General features: G+C 34.8%; 2 protein-coding genes across 3 annotated transcripts in view; both read right to left on the reverse strand.

Annotated features, from left to right (window-relative positions):
- Positions 1–6,250: 6,250 nt before the first annotated feature.
- Positions 6,251–18,920, reverse strand: LOC127879530 (protocadherin-1-like). The gene is given in 5 exon segments (XM_052426424.1): positions 6,251–8,322; positions 11,396–11,528; positions 12,495–12,674; positions 16,178–18,229; positions 18,231–18,920. Coding segments are annotated over 5 exon segments (3,489 nt in total). The 3' UTR covers positions 6,251–7,888.
- Positions 18,921–18,994: 74 nt separating this feature from the next.
- LOC127879535 (ATP-dependent (S)-NAD(P)H-hydrate dehydratase-like) overlaps positions 18,995–26,340 on the reverse strand; it is a 139,703-nt gene continuing 132,357 nt past the window's right edge. The window contains exon 10 of one of the 2 annotated variants that reach the window (XM_052426437.1): positions 18,995–19,136. Coding sequence is in view for 1 of the 2 variants with exons in the window: in XM_052426442.1 (XP_052282402.1) it covers positions 19,130–19,136 (7 nt within the window). In the remaining variant the exon portion in view is untranslated. The remainder of the gene's footprint in view (positions 19,137–26,340) is intronic. The other variant, XM_052426442.1, reaches the window with a different exon arrangement.

Raw genomic sequence — 26,340 nt, forward strand, 5'->3', positions numbered from 1 at the left:
TGATATGCTCAGGTGTACTTAAGTGCATGTCACAGATAAATCAGTGCCACACTCAGGTGTACTAAAGTACATGTCACAGACGCATCAGTGCCATGCTCAGGTGTACTTAAGTGCATGTCACAGACAAATCAGTGCCATGCTCAGGTGTACTTAAGTGCATGTCACAGACGAAATCAGTGCCACACTTAGGTGTAGTGCATATCACAGAGGAATCAGTGCCATGCTCAAGTGTACTTAAGTGCATGTCACAGACAAATCAGTTCCACATTCAAGTGTACTTAAGTACATGTCACAGATGAATCAGTGCCTCACTCAGGAGTATTAAGTGCATGTCACAGACAAATCAGTGCCACATTCAAGTGTACTTAAGTACATGTCACAGATGAATCAGTGCCACACTCAGGTGTATTAAAGTACATGCCACAGACCAATCATTGTCACGCTCAGGTGTACTGAAGTGCATGACACAGACAAATCAGTGCCACGCTCAGGTGTACTGAAGTGCATGTTACAGACAAACCAGTGCCATGCTCAAGTGCACTTTATTGCATGTCACAGAGGAAATCAGTGCCATGCTCAGGTATACTTAAGTGCATGTCACAGACAAATCAGTACCATGATAAAGTTTACTTAAATGCATGTCACAGACGAATCAGTGCCAAGCTCAGGTATACTTAATTGCATGTCTAAGAGGAATCAGTTCCCCACTCAGGTGTACTTAAGTGCATGTCACAGATGAATCAGTGCCACACTCAGGTGTACTGAAGTGCATGTCAAAGACAAATCAGTGCCACACTCACATGTACTTAAGTGCATGTCACAGACAAATCAGTACCATGATAAAGTGTACCTAAATGCATGTCACAGATGAATCAGTGCCACACTCAGGTATACTTAAGTGCATGTCACAGATGAATCAGTGCCACACTCAGGTGTACTAAAGTGCATGTCACAGACAAATCAGTACCATGATAAAGTGTACCTAAATGCATGTCACAGATGAATCAGTGCCACACTCAGGTATACTTAAGTGCATGTCACAGACAAATCAGTGCCACACTCAGGTGTACTAAAGTGCATGTCACAGACAAATCAGTGCCATGCTCAGGTGTACTTAAATGCATGTCATGGATGAATCAGTGCCACACTCAGGTGTACTGAAGTGCATGTCACAAACAAATCAGTGCCACACTCAGGTGTACTTAAGAGCATGTCACAGATAAATCAGTGCCACACTCAGGTATACTGAAGTGCATGTCACAGATGAATCAGTGCCACATTCAGGTGTACTGAAGTGCATGTCACAGACAAATCAGTGCCACACTGAGGTGTACTTAAGTGCTTGTCACAGACAAATCAGTGCCACACTCAGGTGTACTGAAGTGCATGTCAAAGTGAAATCAGTGTCATGCTCAGATGTAGTGAAGTGCATGTCACATACAAATCAGTGCCATGCTCAGGTGTTTTTAAGTGCATGTCATAGACAAATCAGTACCACACTCAGGTGTACTGAAGTGCATGTCACAGAGGCATCAGTACCATGCTTAGGTGTTCTTAAGTGCATGTCACAGATAAATCAGTGCCACACTCAGGTGTACTGAAGTGCATGTCACAGAGGAATCAGTGTCATGCTCAGATGTAGTGAAGTGCATGTCACATACAAATCAGTGCCATGCTCAGGTGTTCTTAAGTGCATGTCATAGACAAATCAGTACCACACTCAGATGTACTGAAGTGCATGTCACAGAGGCATCAGTACCATGCTCAGGTGTACTTAAGTGCATGTCACAGACAAATCAGTGCCATGCTCAAATGTACTAAAGTGCATGTCACAGACGAATCCGTGCCACACTCAGGTGTACCAAAGAGCATGTCACAGTCTAATCAGTGCCATGCTCAGGTGTACTTAAATGCATGTCACAGACAAATCAGTGCCATGCTCAAGAGTACTTCAGTGCATGTCAAAGATGAATCACAGCCATGCTCAGGTGTACTTTAGTGCATGTCACAGATGAATCAGTGCCACACTCAGGTGTACCAAAGTGCATGTCACAGACTAATCAGTGCCATGCTCAGGTGCACTTAAATGAATGTCACAGACACATCAGTGCCATGCTCAGGTGTACTACAGTTCATGTCACAGACAGTTCAATGTCATGCTCAGGTGTACTTAAGTGCATGTCACAGACAAATCAGTGCCATATTCAAGTGTACTTAAGTACAGGTCACAGATGAATCAGTGCCCCACTCAGAGGTACTAAAGTGCATATCAGAGACAAATCAGTGCCACATTCAAGTGTACTTAAGAACATGTCACAGATAAATCAGTGCCACACTCAGGTGTACTAAAGTACATGTCACAGACAAATTAGTGCCACACTCAAGTGTACTTAAGTGCATGTCACAGAGGAAATCAGTGCCATGCTCAGGTATACTTAAGTGCATGTCACAAAGGAATCCGTTCTACGCTCAAGTGTACTTAAGTGCATGTCACAGACAAATCAGTTCCATGCTCAAGTGTACATGAGTGCTTGTCACAGATGAATCAGTTCCACACTCAGATGTACTGAAAAGCGTGACACAGACAAATCAGTGCCACACTCAGGTGTACTTAAGTGCATGTCACAGACGAATCAGTGCCATGCTAAGGTGTACTGAAGTGCATGTCACAGACAAATCAGTGCCACACTCATGTGTACTGAAGTGCATGCCACAGACAAATCAGTGCAATACGCAGGTGTACTGAAGGTCTTGTCACAGAGGCATCAGTGCCACACTCAGGTGTACTGAAGTGCATGCCACATACAAATCAGTGCCACACTCAGGTGTACTTAAGTGCATGTCACAGATGAATCAGTGTCACACTCAGGTGTACTGAAGTGCATGTCACAGACAAATCAGTGCAACACTCAGGTGTACTTTAGTGCATGTCACAGATGAATCAGCGCCACACTCAGGTGTACTGAAGTGCAAGTCACAGACAAATCAGTGCCACACTCAGGTGTACTTAAGTGCTTGTCACAGATTAATCAGTGCCACACTCAGGTTCACCAAAGTGCATGTCACATTCAAATCAGTGCCATACTAAGTGCATGTCACAGACAAATCAGTGCCATGCTCAAGTGTACTTCAGTGCATGTCAAAGATGAATCACAGCCATGCTCAGGTGTACTTAAATGAATGTCACAGACAAATCAGTGCCAGACTCAGGTGCCATGCTCAGGTGTTCTTAATTGCATGTCACAGATGAATCAGTGCCATGCTCAGGTGTACTTAAGTGCATGTCACAGACAAATCAGTGCCACGTTCAAGTGTACGTATGTGCATGTCACGGACAAATCAGTGCCACACTCAGGTGTACTTAAGTGCTTGTCACAGACAAATCAGTGCCACACTCAGGTGTACTTAGATGCATGTCACAGACAAATCAGTGCCATGCTCAGATGTACTTAAGTGCATGTCACAGACAAATCAGTGCCACACTCAGGTGTACTTAAGTGCATATCACAGACAAATCAGTGCCACACTTAGGTGTATTGAAGTGCATGTCACAGACAAATCAGTGCCACACTCAGGTGTACTCAAGTGCATGTCACAGACGAATCAGTGCCATACTCAGGTATACTTATGTGCATACCTGTCAGCTCAGTTGAACCAACTCATATGAGCAGCGCCATTCAAAATTGGCACTCTTGCAGTCTGGCCTGAAGCTACCCTGTCCTCTATTAAGTCATGCAATGCTTTATGGCCTCATTACTGGACACAACAAGCTCCTGACCAGAATTCCCGATTGTGCAGCTTGATAGGCTCAGCTAACTTCAAATGGCAAAAGACCAATTTGCACATGGTGCTGATCATAATAGCTGGTGCTGATCATAATAGCTGGACTTAATTGAAAGCCTATGTGGTGAGAAGAACCAGACTTAATTGTCCATGTGGGAGATCTTGAGGATGCCCCCATTATGGAGATCAAACCAAGGTCTTGCTGGCTTGACAAAATATTCACTATGTCTCAATAAAGGTATGACTACAAACCAGACCCAGACTTGGACAGGTTTGTTCTGTGAGTACGCTCTTTCCACATTCTCACCATAAATGTTTTGTGCAAAATCAAAATTTCAGGATGCTTCAAGGCTCAGGTAGATACCAGATCTTTAATGCACAACTATTAACTGTCATTTTGTACCACATTTGAGCCAGTCCCTGTCCTGTTCTGCCAGGATGTGGAAAATTGCGTAAGGACATTCTCTAACAGCCCTATAACTTAGGTGAAAATTAATGCCAAAAATAAGACAACTTAAAACGGGCTAGCAAAAATTGGCAGGTAAGACATTTTATTATACAGTTCCCTTGAATAAACTGATAATCTGATTTATGTATTTAATGTTATTAACTTTTATTGAATTTGCATTCAAAGCCAAGAAGACAATAATTTTGACTGGACTATTGAATTTAGAAAATATGACTCTGAACAAGTGAACAATTTTACTAAATAAATATGCATGATGTTTTATTATCTACATTAAATGACCAAATACCACTAATAAATATGCTGGCACAATGCAATACGCACAATAATAAAGCATACTGATGATATAACATATACCATATGTATAGTTGTTCACCTATAACTCCTTCAATTGGAATCACAGTTTGACAGTTGGAGTTAGTTCCCTTGAACAGTAGTTTCAATTAAAAAATGTAACATGAAGTTGTCTCCCTTACTCTGTTGTTTATACCTGTCTTGAAGGAACAGAAATAGAAAACGATTGAAGCGCATACATTACTCTGTATTCTGTCATGATATCATTTATTTCGTGAAAAATGTGCATGAACAAAACCGAATGCCATTGTTGGAAATTATCCTAGGGTATGTGTAAATTATAGACAATTCACTAAAATATAAAATATCAATACTTAATCATACCAATTTACAAAATTAAATATTTGTTAACAGTAAAGCTCGCACAGCTGTTGGCACTGGTCCTTGATTACAATTTACAATGTATTGATTACAAAAATATATTGTATTGACACTTAAACTGAAAGGCATATGCTTAAAATATTGAAGCATAACTTAAACAGAAAGTACCCATGTCGTACCCTTATACCAATTCACATTTTTTTCCTATACATGTACTTCAGTTACAGATTGTAAAACTGTTTCTAAAAAGCCAGTCACTGCAGGCTATTTTGAACACAGCTACTTACCACATGTTGTCAGTTTTCTTTTCTGCTTAAATGTTTTACTATGACCAAATAATTCTGCATTTAGGATCCCTGCAGCTCCTATTTGTCGCATTTATTTTCTGTCCAATCTTAGTTAATACTTCTAAATAAATGAAGTATTGTATTATTTAGCCCTAAGTGTATGAAAGTTCATGAATGGGCTGTTTTCTTAATTGGAAACATCAGATTGCTTATCAATAATATTGTCTCATGATAAAACCTAATTATTTGTTGACTTCAATTAAAAGTGTGTCGCTATGAAGTATGATAGATTACCAGTAGATCCTGTGTGGTATTGAACTGCATTTTGTAATTAATTTTGTATAGGTATTAAATATGCTCATTCATATGGATACATGACAAATGTTTTTGGTAATTATGTTAAAATTAATAACTTTATTTATAAATTCAAAAAGTTCAAATACATTCGAATGAAACATGTTTTTCCTTATTTCTAACACACAAAACAGAAATTGTTCTATTTTCTGTTTATCTCTGCAGTTAAAGATGTCAGCTATATAACTATATTTCAGTTATACATGAATAAGTTTACAATAAAATTATTGGGATGGACACAAAATAATTCTACTAGTAATTCTAATATGACAAAACTGAAGTTCTTTATTAGAAAGGTACAGCAATTTTTACTCTTTAGTGCTGTAGAAATATTGTCTAATGTATGCGGGTTAAACATCTTGTATAATGTTGTTAGCATATTTATTAGGATGTTTAATTAAATAGGATCTCTGTATCTGTAAGAGAATAAGACTACCGTCTCAAAAGAAATAGTTTTAATGATAATGAGAATTCTTCCTTTTTATTAAACAAGCTGTGTCTTAATTAGCCTGTGCCAACTTCACAGGCTTTCTGTGACGACACTTGAAACACATTCATTAAGCCCAGTTTGCCATGAACAAGACTCAATCACACTCTAAAAGTGCCCATATGTCATCAATGCTCTTTTTTCTTGATCCCCCTTGCACCACACGCTATTATCATTACTGAAGACAAAAGACACATATTTTCATCATATTTTTTATTATCTTTTGACGTATCATGGGGTTTTAATCCCCTAACAACAACGACATGTACAATCAGTAAAATATCTGTACAAAATAATACAAAAATGCCAACAACATGTACATTAAAGAAGTGAATATTAGTTAAAATGACCCCAGTTAAATATTAAAAAGTAAACTTTGATACATTAAGGTTGCTTCAAATATTCCTATTAAGTTCTTGAAAATGAATTTTTAAATAAAAACTGAATTTAAAATTTTGAAATCTAGACTCAGGTTGGTTAAATCTGAAATGCTGTATACATTTCTTCTGAGATAAAATGTTTACAATAATGACAGCTGAATGATTATTTTGATTATTTTAAATAAAAATGTCATAGAGAACGTCATATTCTATGACATTAATAATAAATGCCTTATATTTAAAAGTATTAAAAGACACGCTGTTATATATTTATAATCCATTGGAATAAATAAAAATTTAAATAAAAATTAATTTATTTGTTTGTACATAGCACTAATAAACCCCATAATATTAAACACTTTTTCACACAATTTTTAAGAACAAGTATTTTTGTATTCTCATATTGTATTAATTGTATGAATGACTGTCATCTTATCAAGACATTCTAAATAGTTCTGCTGCCTGTTAGATAGGAACATGCATACATTTGCATAACTTGTAAGCTCATTTGCATATTGTTAGCATATCATACATATTCACATTTTCAACAAAGAAATATAAAGATAGAATGTAGAAGAAAGCACAGAATGGTCGAAAGCTCTGGGAAAAGATTTGAAAGATGTCAAAGGATGAGTAACAGTTTGCGGACTTGCTGGAAGAAAGAAGAAAAACAAAATAACACATTCAAATCATATTTAATGCAATTACATGTTGATTAGATAAAGATATTCAACATATGATTCAATTATTCTATTATTGTAATACAATTTAATTTATAATGAAGGTTTCATATAGATTTCGTGCGACTTGCTTTTTTTCAAAATAAGACATTAAGCAAACAATCATTCAAATACAAATTCCAGATAATTACATCAAAGAAAGAGATAAAAAATACAAGAAATACTTAAAATTATTATTTTGTCACATGAATTTGAATTGTTTCAAAACGACTTCTGTGAATTGTTATAAAATTATTTAAAACAGATATTTTTCCTCAAAATAATACAATTTCATGCAGTTAATCATTATCAATTACCAAAATATATAGCTTTAAATTATTTGGTTAAATAAATAGTTTAAATTATTTTTAATATAAATTATCATTTCAAATAATCAAGCCAATGCGTTGCAAAAATATTTTGAAATTGTTCTCATATTCCTGTTCTGTTTCTGTCTGCAAACAAATGTGACGCTTACTGACCAATAAGATAGCACCAAATATACTGTACGAAATTTGAACATAAATATATACAAGCATGATTAATTATGAACAAATCTTGGCACATGGTTATTTTCTCACACTTCTTAACAAGTGTCATATGTATGGTGATTTGCGCAATCAATGACATGATAAAATAGCCTGAACCAATCACATGGCAATGTCTGACATAAGGTGTTGGTATGTCTACGACTATTTTCATGCAATCACGTGATCAATCACATTGACGTGATCAAATCACACAATCACATCCTTGAAGAAGAGTTCATCAATCTCATTGCACAGATCCTCGGGGTTTATAGTGTAGCTGCCAGATGTTGTGGTGCTAGCATCGTCTCTACACGTGGCCATCTCACTCATATCTTCTATGTCGGCTATCGAGTACGGCAGACCCGGAGTCGTGATTTGTGACTCGAGAAAGGTACTGTGTTTAGTCCGTCCACTGATTGTGAATAACTCGTGCTGCTTGAGAGGGGTTTTGTAGAAAGTCAATGTCGGACTGAATAACGGCCCTTTCACGCTGGCCACTGTAGTGTTGGCAGTGACAGAATCGTCGCTGAAACTGATATTGCGCGGGTAAGTTTCCGTCGGTATGGGTGGCGGGGGGCGTCTTGGCATCATTTTGTCTGTCTGGCGATTACTGCATCGGTATATGTACTGTCTGCTTTCTTCTGTAATCAGATGGAACAAGAGTTGGTTAATTTATTGAATAGTGTTTGTACCATATAAAATACATATATAAGTTGACACAAATATGAAAGTTTGCATGATCTTAAGTTTAACTACAGCCAACAATGTGCTTATCACCATTTCAGTTGTAAAATGTTTTAAAGAAATTGAAAAAAACACACACAAAAACACACACACTTAATTTCATTCATCAGTTATTTCCACACAAGAGACTATTATCAATTGACATGACGCCTTATCAGTGATCGCTCCGCCCACTTAATCACGTGGCTCAGCGGGAAGAAAACCTAGACAAGCTAACACCAAAATGGCTTCTTTGCCTATAGACTGCATATAGATTTACGCGATATTTCGGATGATTTTATGGACTTGTTTAACACCATATTACACTTGTAAAGGGGTTGATGCCATTTAGTTATTCTGCAAATGCAAAAAATATACGATTAAAGAGAACATCAGCTATTTATAACGGGTAAATCAGTACATTAAACACGCTCTCAAACGCTTGCGCGCTTACCGAAATCGAACCCGTTATTACGTGTAATGGTGGAATTTGCAATAAATTAACACTTCACCGGTATTTACCCGTGTTATAAACAAAATTATTACCGAAACATTCCCCCCTATACCCGTGTATTTGACACGAAATAGCGCTTTATAACTGGGAATTCGGTGAAGTTTTACGCGCTTTCTGACGCCGGGTGGGTACCTCAATCCCACATGTTATTGCGTATAAAAGTGATATTAATCATATTAAACATTGCTTATGGGACATTTATCAATCACTATAATTTAAAGCGCAAAAACAACACAGTAAGTTTGGACATTGTCTGATATAAAATAAGCGTTGTCTGAAATGGAATACGGTCAGGCTATTATAAATTAATATGGCTACCAATATCAGACGCTCGCGCAGGTACCAACTTCCCCGAAGTTACCGCATTTATTGGTTAACTAATATCAGTAATAATAACTCTTTTACAATAGCATTTATCGATACGTCTTTATTAAAATAATAACAAAATGGTTTTCACTTGTTTCTGACACACACAGAAACGCGATTTTTAACGGGGATTTCGTAAAGTTACACGAATTGGGTACCAAAATTCTCAATTATTTTACATGCACACATGACATAATACATACTCAATAATGATTAGTTAATGATTAGTTATTGCTTATATGACATTTCAAGTTTTTAAATAAATTAATGTTCTATAAAGGGGATCTCGGTAATTCTTGAAGCTTCCACTCGCTCGAGACCGCATTGCCGCGTTGGAAATGGTATAAATTTAATTCATCTAACTTATCTTTCTGGATACCAAATGTCAGAGTTGCATTAACCCTTTTTACACCGTTTTTGCCATATTTCATTTCCGTTTTTTTAATCCGAACAAAATAAACGAAACTCGTGTAAAAACTGAGATCTAGGCATTCGAGCTCCTAGTGTGGATTAAAAGCGTTTATTGGTGACACCACATGAGTGCAAATGTGTAGATACCGTTAATAAGATAATATATCACATGTCACCTTCAAATAACATGTATGATGTCAATTAAGTGCATTACTATCAGAGTAATAAAACACAGCATGAATAAGGCTTCATGCTGGGTTTTATTTTTCTTTAAGTAATGCAGATGAACCTCGCTTCTGACCTAGTAACTGATAAAACTATTTAAAAAAAGTGAAATATTATGTGATCATCAGATCGATAACAAACTATTTAAATCTGCTAGTATATCCGATAAAAATATATTATAATTGTCTTTGACAGTGTTGACGTTCAGTTGTTCGTGGTGACGACCGCATGTATTTATACATCTCTTACACTTCTCAAGATCTCTTTTCGGGTTTGGAAACGATATAAATTACATGTCACCAACTAATCTTTCAGGATATCGATTGTCCGAGGTACATAATCCCCATTGACACGGTTTGACCATTTTTAATCATTTTTTTAAGAGGAAAACAAACGAAAATCGTTGGAATAAAAGTGAACCTAAACATGTAGCTTGTCTAGAAAATGGCGGACAGGTCGTTGCTAACGAGTGCGCCCGATTAATCGATCGCTGATTGGTGGATCAATTCTAGTGGGCGGAGCGATCATAGATAAGGCGTCATGTCAATTCAAGGTCAAGAATGAAAACACAATGCGACACACGAAGATTTGTGCTCAAGGGAGGAAATCACAAGTGTGAAGGGATACACGTCTAGAATGCAATGTGCGAAGCATCATTACCATTAACAGGTACTTGACCACAGGACTAGAAAAACCAAATATGTCAAATAATAACATCCACTGCTAAACTTACAATACCAATACAAATTGTATGATGTTGCTAGAATAGTTAAAATGATCATGCTATTTTTGAAAGCCTTTACATATATTGTGTGTTTCATAATCTAAACAATGGGATAAAACTTTTGTGTTGTGTACCAAATCTTTGTTTTAGTGGTTACTGAACAAAAGCCACACTTGTCAGCAGACTGATTACTGGCAATGCGTACTATGCAATGCAAGCATTTTCTATCTAATATAATGAGCGACATACACAATTGACTTGCTCTACCATGCATTAGGCACGAAACTTTACAGTTTAGTAAGAAGGGGGTCAAGTCCAAGCCTCAGGGTCATGCAACCTACATCGTGACTTACCCTGAATGACCCCCCGACCCTTTCACTAAAGATAGCATCAGCAATTTACTACATTTTATTATAATATGACAATCTTAAATATTTTTGCTTTATTCTGTAATCAGTATAAATACTTAGATTTTTTTTGCTGATATCAAATTAAAATATTTATTTTGTTTAAATCTAAAAAAAAGAATCAAATCGTTAGAACTAGTTTTTTGTGTGTAATTTTGTTAGAATTTCTTAGTTGTAAAAATGTCCAAATTATGAAGAAAAGCTTGATTTAGAATATGAAAGACTAATATGTCATGCAGTAAAACTTCGCCTAAACTTCTACTGTGATTACATTTTGTCAATTTCATGTTCACGCTTGGCAATATGATGTACACACAATGAGATTGCAAAAGGGGGGAAAGTACCTGAGTCACTAATAGCCTGACCCCGGCTGCTATGGATATCCTCTTCACTCCCACCGCGCCCACTGTCGCTAGTCGTGGTGTCATGTGACGTTTGGCTGTGAGTGTCGTCTGACTTTCGAACTGATCGCTTTGCCTGGAAAACAAACCGGATGCAAATGGCATGTTTTATACTAATCTTTATAAAAAAATAGTGCACACTTATAGATTAAAATTATACACATCATGTTAAATTCTTTTTTTCCACAAGTTGAATATCTTGAATATAAATGTTTACACATTCTTATTTCATTACATCTTTTTTTTAAATTAATTTTCAATAATGCTATAAAATATCAACTCTAAGCGAAGTTTAACGCATCACCAAGTTGGAGAAATGTTGATTGAGAGATCACCTGTAGACCATGTACATGTACTGAAGTGGACGTCTATAATTATCATAAAGTGCATTGACTTTAAACATAGGCGTCACTACCACTTTTCATAAAAAAACATGGCACCACTTAAGTATATATTTAAGCCTTTAAAATCATTAAAACTTTCTGACCGAAATGGTCACTGAATTAAATGTTATTTTCATATTATAAAAAGGCCCATGTGCACAACCGGTGATTATTTCGAAATAATTGTACACTAAAATCTGCACTCGATTCTCAGCCCATAAAAAACAGGAACAATATTGTCCCTGTCAATGAGCCAAAAAGATGTTTGAAACATTTAAAAGCCCTCAAAAATGTCAGCTCTATTTGAACACTGAGTTTATTGGAAGTCAATTGATAAACGCTACTCCGCTTTTGTCTGCTTTTTAAGATTTGAAGAGTATTTGTATTCTGTCAAACACTTTCACGTCTAATCCCTGTGTGTGCTGTCTAGAGACATGGGGTCCCAAAAGAAACTAAAAATGTTTGTTTAATTGAATTGTTCATGTCAAATAATTTACTAACCTGAGTTAGTAATGAAATAACGATAGAATAAAGTTTTAAAATTTTATAATTTTATCATTGAATTCAATTTTTTGCAAAAATATTTAGATTTTTTGTCATTATCAAATGAAATATTTTATTAATCTTTATAACAAAGAATAAATACAAAGGGAGCTCACCTGTTCTTCCCTGACTGGCTGCAACCAATGCCTGTCAGAGTTACTGCCCACCATCTGTCGCAGCGCCCCCTGTAACTGGCTGTGTGTCAAGGCAGATAACTCCTTCTCTGTGTACATGTCGGTCTTGTTCATGTCCGAAAACATCGTGTTATTTCCTAACCATGTTGAGGACTGAGAGTCCTGAAAAATACACACATGTTTATTAAATTGTGTATACTTATAGTGTAACTGGGCCTTGCTCTGGGAAACAAGGGCTAAATGCATTTGCCTAAAGTGTTGTCCAAGATTAGCCTGTGCAGTCCATGCAGGCTTATCAGAGAACACTTTCCACATTAACTGGATTTTTGCTAAGAAGATACTTCCTTTTAACAAAAATTCCATACAAGCGTAAAGTGCTGTCCCTGATAAGCCTGTGCAGATACCACAAGGCTAATCTAGGCCAACACTTTACGTACAAGCAGCATGAAACCCCATTTTACCAGAGAGGGGCTAAAATGTATGCAGGAGTCGTCTAGATTTATAATAACGTACCAAGTAGAATAATAACACATTGTTATATTTATGCTGAAAATTTGTGCTTTTACCACTAGGTCTTTTGCCAATCAAAACTATAATGACAAACTATAAATTACAAGTAGTTTTACTGAAATATACCTCTTCTTACATAACTAGGCAATGTTTGCAAACAAACAGATGTTTTCTCTAACTTAAGTTAACTTGTAAAACTAATATTATAAGTCTCTTAATGAAAAATTAAAATAAGCCCCAACATGATCTAATTACGAGAAATTGATATGAAAGATAAAAATGAGATTTATTTTTTTCAAGTTCACTTTTACATAAACCTATTAGTTAAAGATGCATAATCCTATAATACTTTGATTAACTGACGAGTAACCTTTATGACGCATTACAATTAAGTTCTACTAATATCTCTTTATTTTTGACAATATCATAAGCCTTTTCAAGGTCTGAAGATGCATTGAATAATAGTCTATAATACATAATGATTCACTTACTATAAGCTAATCATAAAGTACAAATTTACCTCCAGGTGGCATAACATACCGTACATGATTGATGTATATTGACGCATAAACATTTTTTTTATGTAATTACACACAAATTATATATATTGAGACTATATAATTGACATTATTTGTAAATTAATAAGGTCAAGCATAAAATACTGTTAAATCCTTTGCTTGCAGTAATGATTTCTCTTTTTAAAAAAGAAACGTTTAAAGATGAGATTTACCAGAGTTGTATAAAGTTAGTTTTATATCAATATTTTTTTTAAAAGATTCTTTAGGAGTTCAAATAAAATGTTATTATTAAGATTAAGATACTAAACACAAATCAAAATCATGCTATGAACATGCCTTATCTGGATATTACTGAAAACTAACTTTTTTTAGATAACTACATGATCAATTTTTGTTTTGTTGATTTTGATAGTAGTTTCCATACAAAATATTAATAAATGTTGACAAATATACAAAAAATAAGAAAAAGGTTTTCGATACAATAAATAATTTAAATATTTCATTACTAACAAATAACAATCACAGAATGAGAAGCAAAACAAAGTTAAGGCAGGAAATACTATGGCTGATAGTAATGTAATAGACTTCAAATAACTTAACGCACAATGTAAAAGACCAATATTTGGACTGTCTTGTTTACCCAGCAAATATTTCCACAGACCCATCTTTGCCAATATTAATGTTAGATTAACAGACAGGCACACTTCTACAACTCCTGACATGTCAGTGCCATATTTGTGAAGATCATCAAGCCTTGGTTTTAATTCAGGCCTCCTATTCAAATTAGTCAATAAATAAACAAATGCAAACAAAATTATGAGTTTTATGGAAAGTATGTTTGTCTTTGCAAAAGTGAGAAATCAAGGAAATCTATGTTCAAGAGAAGAAACCATTTGACAGGATGTTTGTTCAATGATTGACTCTTCAAAGTGCATCTCATTTACATAGCTTGTTATTTTAACACTGAATGACAATATTTATTATGACAATCTTCAATTTCAGTTTGAATATCCTATTGGTACTTTGACCAGTTTAAAACTTACCGGTACTTTGATTTATTGACTATACAAATACTAAATGAGCTTCTATCATGTATGTATATTTTTTCACAGATTTTTAAGAAATCTGAATAAGAGCTTTTTCAAAATTAAGATATTTATTGAGACATACCCTTAATTTCATTAAAAATAGAAAGGAACATGCATAAAAAAAGACAAAGTTCTAAATAAATATTTCAATGTTTACAATCGGACCACCTTTTTAAATTGTTGCATGTGCACATTTAAAACTCAAACCATAATCAAACATATATCTAAGGTTCTTGCCAGTAGAACAAGTTACCTAAATGTAACTGTCAAGTTAACTAGGAACTTGTCACTGCATATCATCAGATCTTCACTTAAACAAAACATTTGCTGCAATCAACAAATTCTTTTTCAAAGGTGCCTGCAACTGTAGATTACTTTTGTACAAGTTAAGTAAATTATAACAAGTGGTAATTGTTGTGCCCCATTCAGCATTATCATGGTCAGATCTACATCAAGAAGTCTCAGATTGTTATCTGGACTTGTAAATTATTGTCTTGAACAGGAAATACAACAGACACCTTTTAAGCATGGACATCAAAAACCAATAAAAATTATTTCTTTGTTAATATTTTGGGACTTAAAGAAATTTAAAAGTAGCCCAAAGGGACTTTGGCAAAACTATTAGAAACCTTTAATGTTTTGTTCAATACTTTTGCTTCATCTATGATATTATAGATTTCAAAATGTGACCCAAGGCAAAGGTAAAATATTGTATAGCATACAACAAAATTATATGCATTACTTATTGAATTTTAATATTTTTTTTGGACAGACCGTGATTTATGATTAAACTTGTACCAAGAAGGAAGACTGCGCAGAAAGCCAAATTTAAACCTTTTCTATTGAATTTAAAACCGAGGCTTTGTTAACAAGTTAATCACGATCCATTACAAATAAATACGAAAGAAAAATATTGTGACTGCCTCACAGGACATTCATGTTTCCATTGACATTTTTGGTTCAAGACACAAAGTAGGCATTACAACTAACTTTTAACAACACTCATATGGGGCCACTTTGGCGTTGAAGAGATTTCAATCCTAGTGGTCTACGAAATGAATCTTTCATTAGGAAAAGTCAGTTACATCTGAGTATCAAAATAATAATCTTTTATGCAAATATTGCCAAAAGAGTAGAAGTAAAATACCCCGTCAAGGTTCTTGATTTGTAAAATGGTTTACATAATGCTATTCTTCTTGAATGCACATGAAATGCTTTGTACACTGTAGATGAGTTGCCTGGTGGTTTTATAGGCAAATATTGATATCAAACAAAATGAATGACATTTATAATTAATATCTGCATTATACATGTACATGGAAAACTAGCAATGTTTAAAATTCAAGATTCTGACAAATTAATTTACAGAATACTTTCAAATATCAATTATACTAAATGAACACACAGTTTTTCAAATGCACAGTTTAATAAAGGAGGGAGTCAGTAAGTCATTGAGCAAAAGTATTATTGAACGCATGATGACCAAATTAAAGAAAGAGATGCAGAATGTAAACAATTAGCAAAACTAATTCAATGAAGCTCAACCTACCTCTGGTATTTTGTGGATCATGGACAGATAGGGTGGTTTCATTGTTGACATGTTGGTCACGTTGGTCAGTGTAGAGTTGTTGCTGGGGTCACTAAAGTCCTCGTCCATTGAGAAACTCACTTCCTTCTTTGCACGCTGTTTCCTCAGAAGTTCCATGTCAGAGTCCTTCGACACATTTGAGGACCCAGACATACTTTCGTCCACTTTCATTGCCATGTCATAAAAGCGGTTCTCCTCGAGTTTTACCGGCGGTGGTGTTCGTGAGCAGTTCCTTTTGTCAACATAGCGGATAATGAAGATAGAAGCTATTATGGCGATGGACACGACAAGAGTTATTCCCACTATGACAGCAACCAGCATGATGTTTTGTTTGTTTTCCTCCTCCACAAGGGGAGACATGGTCATGTTTGCTGGCTCAACGATGATGTTCAGAGTAGCCATGGCTGTTCTCTGAGGCTCACCATTGTCTCTAACAGCAATCTCCAGTTTGTATGATTCTGCATCTAGTTCAGTCATCGCCCTACCCACTGAAACCTGGCCAGTGTTCACATCCATCTTAAATAGCTCACGTTTGTCCCCCATATCTATGAAGTAAAGCAATTGAGCATTGAGCCCGTCATCTTTATCTGTCGCCAGAACAGTTGCTATAAGGAACCCTGCTGGTGCTGAGACTGGTATCACCTTTGTATTGTTTGCATTGTTCGGATAAGAGATGGCAGGAATGTTATCGTTCTTATCCACAATGTAAAGTATCACCTCTGCTGAACTGGACTTCTGTGGGATGCCTTTATCAACCGCGCTGACCCAGAATTTGAAATAGGGTATCTGCTCCCTATCAATGGACTTGAGTGTTTTGATTTCCCCAGTAACAGAGTTGAATTCGAAATATTCACCAAGGTAGTCATTCTTCGGGAATGTCAAGACAAACTGGCCATTAAAACCGGCATCTGGATCAGTCACGTTGAGGTTCACAGACTGATAAGCCTCGCCTTCAAGCAGCTGAATCGTGAGTGGATTGGAGGGAAACCGAGGTGAGTTGTCATTGATATCTGTGATATTAATGACCACTGTTGCTGTGGATGTCAACGAAGGATCACCACCATCCCAGGCAAGAACATGCAAGATGATTTTTGGGTCAGTTTCACGATCAAAAACAGTGTTAGCTGTAATCAGTCCTGTTTGTGGGTTAACCATGAACCTTTTGTCCGAACCTGGCTCTAGACCGTAGGTGATTTTTCCATTGCTTCCAGAATCTTTGTCAGTGGCATCTGCTTTAACGATCATGGACTGAAATATTTCCTCCTGAAATGTAAGCTCGTATCTCTTCAGTTTGAAGTCTGGGTAATTGTCATTTACATCCTCAATCTGGACAACAAAGCTGGTATGGTTGGTATTTGGGGGTGTACCGTCATCTGTGCATTCTATGGTGACATCATAAGAGTTCTTTACTTCATAATCAAGGGGCTTGTTGACTATCACCTTGTAATTGTTCGCTATTTTAAAATCCTCAAGACGAAAATCATCACCCAGAACTTTGCATGTAATTTTCTCCATTCCTTGCTTGTCCAAATCAAAAACCGCCACATGGGCAACGAAACTACCAGGATCTGCTGCTTCTGAGATTTTCGTACCACCAAGAGGGAGATTGATGTTGATCTGCGGATAATTGTCGTTCAAATCCAAAATATTCACTACAACGTTGACCGTTGTTGTCTTCGGTGAGCTCCCCTGATCAAACGCGTCCACTTTGAACGCCCATTGTTGGTCGTCCTCGAAATTGAGCAACGATTTACAAATAATCAGGCCTGTTTGATTGTCAATCGCGAAAACATCAGTGACCTTACTGGGTGTGCGAGTACTGAATCTGTAAGACACAAGGCCATTATTTCCAGCATCAGCATCAGTAGCAGTTACCTGAACAATGGTTGAGTTTATGGGCAGATTTTCTTTGACAGTCACATTGTATGCAAGTTTCGAAAACACTGGTGCATTGTCATTTTCATCAGTTATTGTGATGTTGATTTTCACAGTACCTGTCCTAGCTGGTACCCCCACCATCGATTGCCGAAATAACAAGCTGATAAAAGCTCTTGCTCTCTCTGTCCAGAGGATATTTCACAAATATGTTTAATCCATCGCCATTTTCAAGAACTTTTAATCCAAACATTTCATTGGGCGGTTCCATCACATAGCTTTGGACAGAGTTATTTGCTCCTGTATCTAAATCAACAGCTCCTTCAGTAAAGTACTCTGTACCAACAGGGGAGTTTTCTGTAATCTCAATCATCACACTTCGGGTTTTGAAAATCGGAGAATTATCGTTCAAGTCCGTAATGGTTATCTCAACTGTGATAATTTTAAACAAATCCAAAACATCTGAAGCCACACCCTTTAAATAAACTGCAACGTTGAACTGCAGAAGACAGAGTTTGGTGTTCGGACTTGGACACAAGGTTTCCCGATCTAGTCTGACAGAGGTCTTGAGGGTACTTGCATTCTCATCGATGTTAAACATGGCTGCATACTCATTTCCCTGAGAGAAAATCTGAAATTTCATTCGCTGAAATACATCAACACTGACATTACCGTAGAGAAAGCTGTCTCGTGCCACGTTTCCAATGTAGGTTTGCTGGTCTTGTTCTTCCACTATGGTGTAACGAACCGAACTTTCTTGCGCAGTCACCACGACACTCGCTGACATTAAGAGGCACAAAACACAGTCTATGCGCCAAATATCCGCCATTGTGAAAATTAGTTAACACAGTTACTGTTTGGTGCTAACTCATTGGCAATAATAACACAGTCGTCACAGAAATATGAAGAAATTATAAATAATACCACTGTATTCTAACAGACCATAATGTTATGAAGAAAATGTGAATATGTCGGCAGAAATGTCTTCATTGAATCCCACACTAATGTTCCTTTACTCACTTGATAACGAAAGTCAAATCAGAACCTGAAAGTACAAAATAATAATGAATTAAATATAACTTTATATGTAAAAAAGAGGACTATATTGATAAGATAACATAAACAATCAATAAACACATTATTTTATTATAATAAATTGTAAAATTTGTCAAAAAGCTACAATATAATTACTGAAGAAATTTATTAATATACTTCTATTTACAATTTTGTTTCAGTAATTTTCACAGTCATGTGATCCCTACAGATATTACAACCTAATGACAGCCTTTACAAAATCTTTGAATTTTATAAATAAACAAATGTTTGTGCTGTTGTTTACAAGCAGAGATAATCAAAGCATATAATCATTTTATTACATCAGTCCATCTATCACTATTAGCCATCTCTCTGTAATGTTAAGTGCACTATGATAAAATAGCTACCCCTTACATCCAACACCCCAGTGATTTCTCCAGATTTCTACCCCACCTGTCTTACAGTATTAGAATATCACCATCAAAAATTACCCCAAACTGACCACTTTAGTGACTTTACTGACCATTCACATAGGCTGCAAAGTACACAGCCAGTGGACAATCTAGCACATGACAAATCAATTGACTGTCAGTCAACCAATCAGACAACAGCCTTTCCCTCCAGTGGGCGGAGCTACAGGTAATTAGGTATTCAGAATAACAAATATGCATGGCTGTGAACTGAGATAATTTTCACCAAAGAGAAATGACTACTGACCATTTAATTGAGTACTGTTGCACAATGTTTATATAAACAAAAAGAACAATATTTATCTAAGGATAAGTTATTTTTTTGCGTCAGCAGTGTATCTACACTCCAACAATTTTTTTTGTCTTTAAATTGTTTGTATTTTTCTCTACATGTTAGTCTAATTCATTGGGATTGTAAATTTAGCTTTTAAATACAAAACAAATATCAAATGATAGGTTTTCTCCTAAAGCTTTCAAACACTTACATTTTATTATAATTATGATTTACAATAATTGATTTCTGTTACCTCCTCTAAAATTTAAATCGCAAAGTACCGGTATGTAAATTAAACAAAATGACACAAAGAAGCAACTTTTTGTCCATATATATATTCCAGTTACATAATACAATAGGGTAATTAACTTACTTTTATAACTATTTGTTTCAATGTGCAGATGAAATTGAAAAACTTTAAAATACCATTATTCACATATTTGTTGTTGATCTCAATAGCATTTATCATGTTCTAAAATCCAAATACAAACATATTTCAGAATAGTCACAATAAGTTTTCCACAAGAAAGTGTGGCCGATAACAAAATAACATGATTTATATTCAGACCTGGTGTCACAAGTGAGCTAATCATTATCCCTTTAATCTTAAGATCAAAGTTTGCATGTCAGAAAAGTAAGAGCAATTGCGACACACTTTCTTGAGCCATCAATTTTAAGCTCATGTTCACACTTTGAGCAATGTGTTTTAATTCTTAAACAATTAATATAATGATTTAGTAACACAATGCCAATTAATGAACACTTAATTTCGTTCAAGATGATTAGAGAACAATAAGAGCTCACTTAATTTTGAACACAATTTAGTGTTGGCATTTGTAAGAATGTATTCTGATTGGTAATACAAAAACATCTCCAATCAATTTGAATGTCTGTTGTGTTTACACCAATTGCTAAACTTGTATTATAAAAATACTTTATCTTTTCATCTTTCTTTGAAAAATTGGCTAATAACTGTGAGCCACTTTATCTTAAATTATATCAGATTTTTGTTCAAGATAAAAGAAATTAACATTAATTTTGTTGAGGTTTTAAGTTATTATAAAATTGTTGACTGTGATGATAAAATTCCCAGAAATTAACCAACATTATTAAACTTGAATGAAACTGTTATATATTAAAAATAATGCATAGAGTTTAAATAAAAACAAAATGTTCATGAGTTATATATATTTTTTTTATTTTTCCTTTATTTTTATTTGTATTTTTATATTTCATTATTAAGACATGATGTTTTGGGTGAATGATTATGAAGAACTTCTGATACAAAAATTCCACATCAAATTGGCCTTTTTAAAATTACTAAATGATTGTTGAAAACATAATGTTGATTTTTTAATAAACCATACATTTTAATGTTTATTTCTTATCTTACAATACTTAATGAACGTTACAGACAGTTTATTATAGGATATACACCAAAGTTAAAAGGCATCTTACATGCTGTAAAACCGCAAGTCTTGTGACAAAGAACTAGCAAGATATCATGCAATATTATATTTGCTATCAGCACACAAAAATAAATATTTCAACATCTGTCTGCCACTATTGGCAACATTGCTAAATATGCTAACAGGGTGATGGAAGCGCAATCGAACCTTGACTGACTTGCTTTCCAAAAACAATCACAGATAATCAATAAACCAATAATCCATCAAGTTCAACAAACACCACTTTTACAGCTTTGTATGTGATACAATTTTTATAATTGTCTTGCAATAAGTCCCAGCGGAAGGTTAAACTTTTGATGTTGCTCTGCAGCTTTTGAAGATGATTTATTGTGAAAGCAACAACATTACTCACATAAAACAACAACAGCTTATCCTTTTCTATTTAATTTAGAGGTCTAAGTGGGCAACTACTGCATCTGTCTAAAATTTCAATATGTAAACAGTTAATACTGAACCAATCATACAAAGAATGTTTTAGAAAGTAAGTCCGATGCCATGTGCATATTTCAATCCTTCTGTATTGTGAGTATGCACTGCATACAAAACAACATCTTTAATATCACCCTCTGCCAGAGAAACAAGTAAGTCACATACCAGCATCAAGATAGGTTCATGACAATTGATAGTCCAAACAATCCTGCCACTCCAAATCTGGTCCCACAAATCTGCAAGCAACAATCAGATCTGATTATAAATCCATCCTGATACTCATCTTCTAACCCTAATCAGGTTTACCTACCATTGTACTGGGCACGATATATTTAAAGGACAGATTAAGGAGCTTTCAGGGTTTGGTGATGACATTCATCCAGAACCACTAAATGGGTCTTGCATGTTTGACAAGGGACAATGCCATAGATACTGTTATGTTTACAGAACTACTGTTGCCGTTTGTGCTGAGTTAATATACAGTTATACTTACATTACCAACATTAGTGTCAATTTGTCGTTGTCAGTAGGTAAATATGTGCCATCCACTACCAGAAAGTAAATACTGGCAGCTATAGAGAGAGTCCCTATCTTCTATCAGTAATTTGCAATATTTTCTTAAGGATTTACATAACTTGTATTCTACATTTGTTGACAATTGATTAGAATGATACTTGTACAACTACACTACAGCAACAATTACAGTGATCACACTTGTCATTAGATTGATAAATACTACATTCTACATTGGTAATCCTGATTTTGTATGACATAATTTGCAATTACATGTAATCCCATAGTCAGATATGAATGACACATTTGGATTACTGACATTCTGTACTAGCGTTAGCAAGGCTGGATGTCCCTTAATTTAAGGACACATGCAGTTAATTAACATGGGCTCAAGATTTAAAAATACTTAACAATTTGCAAATAATTATAAGGATTAAATATTACAAAATTAGAGCTATATCTTAATTCTTTTAATTCAGTATAAAACATGTAATCTTGTCACACGTTAATGTATTATACAGCACAAAGAAGACATTTTATTCTCTGATATTTGAATTACATGGGTAAGCCTGTCTCTCAGACAGGACAACAAATAAATACCTCATACACAAATAAAACGTCTGAGATAATTGATTAAGATTCATTTTGAATAAATGAATTATTAAAGAAATGAATGAAAGAATCAATTCTCAGGAAAAGGAAAACATTAACTTACCAAATTTTACAAAACTGATACTAATATCTACTTATACTTGTTTCAATACTCTCCAAAACACTATGTTCAAGCATCCTCCACACTTATCCTCATACTTGAATTTTTTTTCTCCGACTCAAATAAAGAACCATCAGCCCGACGCTTAACTTTTTGCCCCTGTGCGTGAATCACGTTTTTATTACCAGATAATAATGTATTTCAGCTCCACAAAATTCATTTAAACCATTTGTTGACCTGTCTTTGTATCGCCAAACACCAGGAATCATCAAAATGACGATCTAATGTCACTTATCAGAAATGCGCCAATAAGAAACATTTTATGCATTATAGCCTGCTTTGAAAAATATTTGCATCTTCTTATGGGAGCTTAAACGACAAGAAAATTGCACAAAACAACTTGAACTCAAAGATCAGGGATTGAATTTTCATTGATATTTAACAAGATTTAAATGGTCATCAGATTAGCTGTTTCATTTCATGTTATCGATGTCAAGTGAAAGCAAAAATCAAATTACTTTTATCAAACCCCATCTTTCTGCCAGACATTGATGACCCTTCTCGTCGTCTGCATAAAAATCCTTAATTGCTTTGAAATTCATTGCAAACCAATATTCGAGTGTGCCATCGTCAATAATACCAGATATCAGGCTTATCATTAATCCCCCTGATTCCAAATTGTTAAATACTGGAAGCACCTTGCCAACTCAAGATACATGGATATTTCATGACTTTCTATAGCGGTCTTCCAATGTTTTATCTCTGTGTCACATCCATACGGAGAAAAGGAACAAGATAGCCTGAGATAGGATACAAGACGATTATGATTTCCCATCAACAAATTATGGAAAGAAATACTTCCCTCACTAAGACCTCGCTTGCCACCGCGAACATTTTGAATATTTCATCCGCACGAGTTAGCACTTTGGGTATTATGAGCTTGTAATATGCGTGTCAACAAGGGTGGCTAGCGGTTGCCTGTCTTCAAGACAAATTACTGTGCCACGTATATACCGTAATTAAGAGGCTCGATATTGAATCATTTATAACGTCTAATCAGACTGCTGACCTCTTATTAGGCCCCATGTCTTCATTAAGACGGGAGTTTTATCAGCATTCCTACACTATCATCTGCAACAACACATTTCTGTATGATTGCTTTTTTAAAATTCTCATAAAAATTAGTTTTGTTAAATACTAATCAAAAATATTTCAAAGTATTGTATAAATAAATACTTCATATTTAGTTTATAACCTTATACAAAAAGTTACACATAAAAGAATTATGTGTCAATTCTCAACATAAATTCCTTAATAATCCTATTATATTATTTAGATATGTTATAGAACTGAAGGACAATAATTCATGTCAATACAACCACTATTGCATATGTTTTATTTCTCAGCTACTCTTACGAGTTCCCTAAGTGCTATTCCAGCTGATGACATGGGATTCTGATTTCTGATATTTGATGTCACTGTTACCATAGGAACTGGACTTATTCTGATGCAGTGATTACATACATGTATACATGTATATCATTACTAATCAGTAAGGTATTCCAAAAATACTGGAATTCATATCATCATCATCATCAACAATAGCAACAACTTGAACAAACAAAATTAGTAATCCAATTGAGTATTTATATTTTTCTATGATAAAATATAATAAAGTGTACATTATTAGCCGAGATGGAATATCAAGAGATCTCTAAAATTGGATACAATCATATACATATTTTTCTACGGTGATATTCACATTAAATCTTGCAAGAAAAGAATGTTAGCTCTAAAAGTAAAAGTGGAATTTAATATCACTGAAAGTTAGCTATACTGGTCACCTGGGTAGTGGATATGTAACACATTAATCAAAACTTTGTTTGCCAACATTTCAAATTTGTGCCACAAACTAACAGTCGGTGACCAAATTATCACAGATATTGGGTAACAGTTGACGTTACACATCATGGCCATGGAACGATATATCAGAAACCAAAGACGCTACCAAATAGAAAGGTCAATAATTGATGTTAATAAAGTCAACTGGAGTCGTATAAAAAGATACATTTGTATGAAATTGTCAATAAACTTTTCCTATCAGAAATGTAAACATTTTTTATCTCAAAACATGGGCACAAGGAGACCCTGTTAAACACTAAATAACGCTTATTACAAATATTATTACATTCTAAAATATTAAATTAAACTTCAATACAAAAAAGTATTTAGTAGATTGTTATAGAAACATTAATTGTTCATTTAAGAAATCATCGAAAGAGGAATGTAGTAACAAGACTATTGCCAAGCAATAAAAGTCCCCTACCGGCTCCACCATTTTCAGAAATTTCACCATTGTTAGAATATTTTATTTATTAGTTTCCATAGCAACCACAATTTTTGACGTAGGAACAAAATGAAATGACGTGCATAATGTCCATATTGCCATCTATCCATGTTCCAAGTTTCATGAAAAAATATTAAGAACTTTTAAAGTAATCGCAGGATCCAGAAAAAAATACCATTTTCAGCACTATTTCTAGTCTATTTGTTGCCATAGCAACCACAATTTTTGACATAGGAACAAAATGAAATGACGTGCATAATGTCCATATTGCCATCTATCCATGTTCCAAGTTTCATGAAAAAATATTAAGAACTTTTAAAGTTATCGCAGGATCCAGAAAAAAACACCATTTTCAGCACTATTTCTAGTCTATTTGTTGCCATAGCAACCACAATTTTTGACGTACGAACAAAATAAAATGATGTGCATAATGTCCACATTGCCATCTATCCATATTCCAAGTTTCATGAAAAAATATTAAAAACTTTTAGAAAATCCAGAAGATCCAGAAAAGTGTGACGGAGGGACGGACGGAGACAAAACCATTAGTCCCCTCTGGTGAAAGAGGTAGGGGACTAAAAATATATACGAATTATGATTTGTTAATACTCAACTACCATAATAAGTCCGAGTTTTCGGACACTTAATTTTTGGAAACCCCATTTTTTAGCAAAAATAATAATTTTTTGTGACTCTTAATTTTCAGACATAGAGATTTCGTCCAAATTATATATATAGAGAGAGATTTCTGACACGTTTTGCTAATCTGATGGCACTTCGATCATGAGTTTTTACGATCGGATTAAGGTCATAAAACCACCCAGATGAATACCTGAGGGCAATGGGACATAACATTTGAGATATTTGGTAAATAACCATACATATTGGTATAAAACAATGGTTTCACCCAACAGCATTTGAAAGTATGCTGTTTTTAAAGGAAGGAGTATGTTAAAAGTTTAATTTTAAATACGATGCAACACAGCAAACATATGTAAAA

This window comes from Dreissena polymorpha, chromosome 4 (assembly GCF_020536995.1).
Source record: "Dreissena polymorpha isolate Duluth1 chromosome 4, UMN_Dpol_1.0, whole genome shotgun sequence".
NCBI lineage: Eukaryota > Metazoa > Mollusca > Bivalvia > Myida > Dreissenidae > Dreissena > Dreissena polymorpha.